Below are 7,610 nucleotides of genomic sequence, written 5' to 3'. Positions count from 1 at the left end.
CGAAACTCCGTCCCAAAAAAAAAAAAAAAAAAGAAAATTAGGCAAAGTTTGAAAGAGGTAACGTTTGCAATGAACTTGGAAGGTTTGATGAGATTTTGATAATGGAGACAAGGCTCGGCATGGTGGCTTGTGCTTGCAATCCCAGCACTTTTGGAGGCCAAGGTGGGAGGATAGTTTGAGCCCAGGAGTTTAAGACCAGCCTGGGCAACATAGTGAGACCTCATCTCTACAACATCAAAAAAGGATAATGGAGACAAGGCAGGGAAAATTGAGGTCAGCACTTGGACCTTCAGATATAGAAGTAGGAAAAAGCAAAATGCTTTGTAGCTAGTTTTTGTATAGGAAAATAAATAGAAATAAGGGTGAAAGGAGAGGATTTGTCATATTGTGGAGCATCTTAGCTGCCAGGCTGGGAGGTAGTACTTCACTCCTGAGGCCCGAGGGATGAGGCCTTCGGGGAGGGTGACTCATCCTGGGCAGAGCAGGAGACAGCATTAGGACAAGGTGAGGACCGAGGCTGAGGATGCTGGAGCCGGGTTGGTGGGAGTCCAAAACTAAGCTATCCCTTCCTGGCCCTGGGTGTGTTCCTTACCTCCAAATGTCTTCCTTCCTTCTCTTGAAAGTGGAGGTGAGAATACTAGGACCTGCCGTATAGGGTGTAGGCAGGAGCGAGCGAGAGAATCCCATACAGCCTGGCACATAGTGAGCCCTGGAACACGTTGATGCTGGCCAGAGCAGAATCTGGGCTCCAGTTCAGTAGACACCAGGGGAGAACCTTTCTATGTGTTAGTGTAGAAAGAACACTGTTCATGACCTTACGGAAGTAATCAAGCAACTTATAAACAAAGGGCTGCTGGGAAGTTGTTACTGAGCTTGTCTATAAGTCAAGCTCTAGATTAATAATGGGACGCACTTTGGGAGACTGAGGCGGGGGTATTGCTTGAGGCCAGGAGTTTGAGACAAGCCTGGCCAACATGGTGAAACCCCATCTTTACTAAAATTACAGAAATTAGCCTGGTGTGGTTCTGCATGCCTCTAATCGCAGCCACGCCGGGAGGCCGAGGTGTGAGAATTGCTTAAATACAGGAGGTAGAGGTTACAATGAGCTGAAGTCGTGCCACTGCACTCCAGCCTGGACAACAAAGCGAGACTCAGTCTCAAAAAAAAAAAAAAGATAGGTTGACTGGGCATGGTGGCATATACCTACGATCCCAACACTGAGAGGCTGAGGCGGGAGGATTGCTCGAGCCCAGGAGTTCTAGACCAGCTTGGGCAATATAACAAGACCCTATCTATTGGGGAAAAAAAAAAGCCAAGCATGGTGGCTACCAGTTACTTGGGAGGCTGAGACAGGAGGATTGTTTGAGCCTGGTTGAGGCTTCAGTGAGCTGTGATTATACCACTCCACTCCTGGGTGATGGAGTGACACCCTGTCTCAGAAAGAAAGGGAGAAAGGGAGAGAGAGAGAGGAGAGAGAGAGAGAAAGGAGGGAGGGAAGGAGGGAAGGAAGGGAGGGAGGGAGGGAGGGAGGGAGGGACGGACAGAAGGAAAGGAGTAAATGTAAGGGCAACACAAAAGAAAGTTTTGGTAGACCTGAGGCTTCTTTTCTTTTCTTTCTTTCTTGCCCATTTTGTAAAGGGTATTCTGCCTATACCCATTCTAAAATATCCACATTCCTTTACAGTTAGTGTAGGGCAAGCTATTACTGAATAACAGCCTCTGCTTTTTGCGCATTTCTGTGGATTCAGTATAAAGATTCTAACATTGTTGCTTTATGGTCGACCCCTTGGTGAATGTGCATCATTGAGGCTATAATCACTGCCTTTATTTGTTTCTGATTTGATCTTACAGTGGACATAAGTCAGGCAGAAGGTGTGGCAGGGGAGGAAGTGCTTGTAGCTTTCACTTCAGGAGCATGAAATCTTGTGTTTTCTCCTCTCCCTGCTGGTGGTGTTGTTGGGTAGGTCTCTTCTACCTGGTGATAAGAGAATGAGCATCCTGCAAGCTTCTGGTAAGATCAAACTGAACAAATAGATCACCAACCTGAAAACATCCAAACATTGCATCTGTTTTGAGTAGACACATTGCCAAATTTTAAATCATATCCAACCAAGGATGGGAGGCAAAGAGTTGATGTTGTTCCAGTAGCCTGGTGACACTTGTCATGTCCCTATGCCCTGCATTCCTGGAAGGATTAGAGGAGCCGGGGGTTGCTTGCACCAATCACCATCCAGTCTGGAACCCTAGTATTCCAAAAGTGTGGTAGCATCCCAAAAGTGTGGGTCCTTGTTGACTCACTTAGACTTCTTTGGTATCTTAAAGCTTAGGGAAAACTTGTTCTCAAAAGCTCACTGATTTTGATCCTGGAGATAAAAGTATTAACGTTTAGTAATATTCTTTCCATTTAGATCTACAGAGTTGGATTCTAACTGGTCGTGGTTTCAGTTGCGATGCATGCAAGTTGGAGGAAATGCCAATGCAGTAAGTTCATCTCAAACTTGTTATTTTCTTTCTTGTTTAAATATTTGTTATGTTGTAATAGTAAAGAAGTTCAGGCTAGGCGTGGTGCTCATGCCTGTAATCCCATCCCTTTGGGAGGCCAAGGTGGAGGATCACTGGAGCCCAGGAGTTCAACATGGCGAGACCCTAGGCAACATGGCGAGACCCTGTATTTAGAAAAACCAAACAGGCCAGGCGCTGTGGCTCACTCCTATAATCCCAGCACTTTGGGTGGCCAAGGCAGGCAAATCACTTGAGGTCAGGAGTTTGAGACCAGCCTGGCCAACGTGGTGGAACCCCATGTGTACTAAAAAAAAAAGCAACAACAAAAATTAGCTGGGCATGGTGCCACACACCTGTAATCCCAGCTACGTGGGAGGCTGAGCAGGAGAATTGCTTGAACCTGGAAGGCAGAGGTTTCCGTGAGCTGAGATCATACCACTGCACTCCAGCTGGGCGACAGAACAAGACTCCATCCCCATAAACAAACAAACAAAAAGAGTTCAATACTTGCAAGTTTGGGAGGCCCTATGACATGAAGAAGAGAGCCTGATGGGTTTTGAAGTTAGACCCAGTTCACTTGTTTATTCAAAAATCTGTTAAACACCTAATAAACAGGAAACGTTGGCTAAGTGCTAGGGATATAGTGACAGACAAGACAAACAAGTTCCCTTCTGGGTGTGGTTTCTCATGGTTGTAATCCTAGAACTTTGGGAGACTGAGTCAGGCAGATTGCCTTGAGCCTATGAATGAATACAAGACCAGCCTGGACAACATGGCAAAACCTCATCTCTACAAAAAATACACAAATTAGCAAAGCATGGTAGTGCATACCTGCAGTCTAAGCTACTCGGGAGGCTGAGGTGGGAGGATCTCTTGAGCCTGGGAGGTAGAGGTTGCAGTGAGCTGACACCATTGCTCTCCAGCCTGTGTGACAGAGTGAGACCTTATCTCTAAAAAATAATTTAAAATAACCAAGATCCCCTCTTAAGAGACAGAGGCTTTCAGAGAGTAATCAAAGAAATATGTTCACAGGAAAACAACAGGCCATGGTAAATGCTTTAAGAAAATTAAAACAGGAAGTGAGGGCATGAAGAAGCTGGAGGCTTCTTTATGACAATAGTTTTTTAATATCTGGGGTGACTTTGTGCTTAGGATGGAATGCTTGTATTTGAATTAACATTTAACTTTTAAATCTACAAATTAAAAAAAAAAACATTCTGTTTGTTTGTTTTTGTTTTTGTTTTTTTAGAGACAGGGTTTGACCATGTTGGCCAGACTGGTCTTGAACTTCTGACCTCAGGTGATCCGCCCACCTCAGCCTCCCAAAGTGCTGGGATTACAGGCGTGAGCCACTGTGCCCAGCCTGTTTTTGTTTTTTTGAGATGGAGTCTGGCTCTGTTGCCCAGGCTGGAGTGCAGTGGTGCCATATCGTCTCACTGCAACCTCTGCCTCCCTGGTTGAAGAGATTCTCCTGCCTCAGCCTCCTGAGTAGCTGGGACTACAGGCACGCACCACCATGCCCGGGTCTTTTGATATTTTTAGTAGAGATGGGGTTTCACCATGTTGACCAGGCTGGTCTTGAATTCCTGACCTCAACCGATCTGCCCGCGTTGGCCTCCCAAAGTACTAGAATTACAGGGGTGAGTCACCGTGCCCAGCCAAAAAACCCATCCTTCACGTCTTCAAATGTAGCAAATGTTGTGTGTTAATTTCTAAACACAAATATTAATATTGTGTGTTGTTTAGTTTGTAATTTTAAAAGAACAGATTTCCTTAAACCCCATTTACAAACCTGATTAAGGATTTTCAAACACTTTAAACTTTATTTACAAATTCAATATATTTGATTATCTGAAACACTGAACTGGCAGCCTTACAAATCTAACCAGCCAAATCTTGCAAAGCACTGGTAGCCTCTTTATCAGGCCAAAATGGTGTAGGTTGAGTAAATGGAATTCTTTTAGGCATTTCTTACATGCTAAAGTATAAGAAATCAAATTTGTATACATTTCAAATAAAAATTATGGCCAGCATGGTGGCTCATGCCTGTAACTCCAACACTTTGGGAGGCTGAGGTGAGAGGAACACTTGAGTCCAGGAGTGTAAGACCAGCCTGGGCAACATAGTAAGACCTCATCTGTACAAAAAAACTTAAAAATTAGTAAGGCATGGTAGTGCCTGCCTATAGTCTCATCTGCTCAGGAGTCTGAGGTGGGAGGATCACTTGAGCCCAGAAGTTCAAGGCTGCAGTGAGCTGTGATAATGCCATTACACTCCAGCCGCGGTGACAGAGCAAGACCCTGTCTCAAAAAAAAAGATAATAATAATTATATATATCTATATATATATATGCACACATACACACACACACACACACGCACATGTATACACACACGCACACATATATGCATATCAATTAAATTGTTAAAGTTGTAAGCCTAAGATAGCAGTTTTCAAATTGCTAGTTTCTCAATCTTTTTTCATCGTTGTCCCTAAGCAGAAAAATTAATTAATTTTCCATTTAAATTGGATCTAATGTTTCCTTAATGAGAGAAATTAAATACTAAGGGATACAATTTTGTCAAGTAGAGGCGACCTTTGGAAGGCCACAAACCATTGTAATAACTAAGATTTTTTTTTTTTTTACTTTCCAATAAACAATTTTTGCCCTTCTTAATGAAAAATATATCCCTGGCCAGGCATGGTGGCTCACACCTGTAACCCTAGAACTCTGGTAGGCTGAGGCAGGAGGACCACTTGAGCCCATGAGTTCAAGACCAGGCTGGACAACAAAGCCTACAAAAGCATTTTTTAATTAGCCAGGCATAGTGGTGCATGCCTGTAGTCCCAGCCACTTGGGAGTCTGAGGCAGGAGAATCACTTGAGCCCAGGAGGTTGAGGCTGCAGTGAGCAGTGTTCACCGTGCCACTGCACACTAGCCAGCCTGGGTAACAGAGCAAGACCGTCTCAAAAAATAAAAAGAAAAAGAATATATGCCTTAGATGTTTCAACCTTTTTTTTTTTTTTTTGAGACAAAGTCTCACTCCTGTTGCCTAGGCTGGAGTGCAGTGGCAAAAGCATGGCTCACTGCAGCCAGCCTCGGCTTCCTGGGCTCAGGTGATTCTCCCACTCAGCCTCCCAAGTAGCTGAGACTACATGCAAGTACCACCATGCACAGCAAGTTTTTTACATTTTTAGTATAGACAGGGTTTTGCCATGTTGCCAGGCTAGTCTTGAACTCCTAGGCTCAAGTGATCTGCTCACTTCGGCCACCCAAAATGCTGGGATTACAGGCATGAGCCACCGGACCCGGCCAGTGTTTCTTATTAATTTTTAAATTAATTTTTAATTAATTTTTTAATTAATTTTCTATTTTTTTGTAGAGACATGGTCTCATTTCGGTTCCCAGGTTGGTCTCAAACTCTTGGCCTCAAGCAATCCTCCTGCCTTGGCTTTCTAAAGTGCTGGGATTACAGGCATGAACCACTGTGCCCAGCCTCACGCATCTTATTAGAAACCTTTGCCCATTATCATGGTGTTTACAGACTTGTTCCTAAACTTAGCACTGTTGGTTTGACTTACCTGTCTTTGCTTCTAAGCCTTCCCAAGGCTGCAGAGTCACCCTCCAAACTCCAGAAAGGAGCGTTCTCATTTCAAGCCAGCAGGGGTTAGGGTACATGGGGAGGGAAGGCTCACATCAGTGGTCATTCAGCTTACCCAGTGGCGCTATGAGTTATGGGCTTGGAACCATCCTTTTTGTATTTGAATCTTAACTCTGTCGTTCACTACCCATGTGACCTGGGGCAAGTAGTCGAACCTCTGAGTGCTTCATTTTCCCCATCTGTAAAGTGTGGATAGTAATAGTGACTGTCTGAAGTGTTGGTGTGAGGATTGAATGAGATGATGCCCATAAAGCACTTGGGATCTGGAACATGTGGGTGACCAATATCATTATTAGTCAATTGTTAATAAAAGGATCACTGGCCGGGCGCGGTAGCTCACGCCTATAATCCCAGCACTTTGGGAGACCGAGGCGGGTGGATCACGAGGTCAAGAGATCGAGACCATCCTGGTCAGCATGGTGAAACCCCGTCTCTACTAAAAATACAAAAATCAGCTGGGCATGGTGGCACACGCCTGTAGTCCCAGCTACTTGGGAGGCTGAGGCAGGAGAATTGCTTGAACCCAGGAGGCGGAGGTTGCGGTGAGCCGAGATCGCGCCATTGTACTCCAGCCTGGGTAACAAGAGTGAAACTCCTTCTCAAAAAAAAAAAGGATCACTTGTATAGGTTTTTAGAAAACCTGTTTTAATTAAGATTAAATTCTATAATTTATGTCTATACATGGATCCTCATGAAGTGGGTGAAAGCAGTTTTTTCTAATTGTTTAAATACTTGTTCTATCATCTTACCTATATTGTAGTCTCTGTTAATGACAAAATGGTGCTGAAAAAGGTAAATGTTAATGTAGCTCCTAATTTGTCAAAAATTCTGATTTAGTAGAATCCAAATTGAGATTGATTGTGGACTGGGTGTAGTGGCTTACTCTTCTAATCCCAGCACTTTGGGAAGCCAAGCTGGGAGGATTGCCTGAATCCAGGAGTTGGAGGCTGCAGTGAGCCATGATCATGCCACACTATATTCCAGCCTGGATGACAGAGTCAGACCATCTCAAAAACAAAGAAAAGGGTCAGGAGCAATGGCTCATGCCTGTAATCTGAGCACTTTATGAGGCCAAGGCAGGTGGATCCCTTGACCTCAGGAGTTCAAGACTAACCTGAGCAACACAGTGAGACCCCATCTCTACAAAAAATACAAAAATTAGCCAGGTGTGGTGGCACACACCTGTAATCCCAGCTACTTGGGAGGCTGAGGTGAGGTGGTGGGATCACTTGACCCCAGGAGGTGGAGGTTGCAGTGAACCGAGATGGAGCTACTGCACTGCAGCCTGGGTAATAGAGCAAGACTCTGTCTCAAAAAAAAGAAAAAAAAAGTGGCCGGGCATGGTCGTGCATGCCTGTATTCCTAGCACTTTGGGAGGCTGAGGCGGGCAGATCACAAGGTCAGGAGTTTGAGACCAGCCTGGCCAACATAGTGAAACTCTGTCTT

General features: G+C 44.6%; 1 protein-coding gene across 1 annotated transcript in view; it reads left to right on the top strand.

Annotated features, from left to right (window-relative positions):
- ARFGAP3 (ADP ribosylation factor GTPase activating protein 3) overlaps window positions 1-7,610 on the top strand; it is a 63,691-nt gene that overhangs the window by 13,799 nt on the left and 42,282 nt on the right. Inside the window, exon 3 of the mRNA XM_017520696.2 lies at window positions 2,409-2,481. Coding sequence (XP_017376185.1) covers window positions 2,409-2,481 — 73 coding nt within the window. The remainder of the gene's footprint in view (window positions 1-2,408; window positions 2,482-7,610) is intronic.

Source organism: Cebus imitator, unplaced genomic scaffold (genome assembly GCF_001604975.1).
Source record: "Cebus imitator isolate Cc_AM_T3 unplaced genomic scaffold, Cebus_imitator-1.0 Scaffold865, whole genome shotgun sequence".
Classification (NCBI taxonomy): Eukaryota; Metazoa; Chordata; class Mammalia; order Primates; family Cebidae; genus Cebus; species Cebus imitator.
This window is presented reverse-complemented; position numbering and strand designations above follow the sequence as displayed.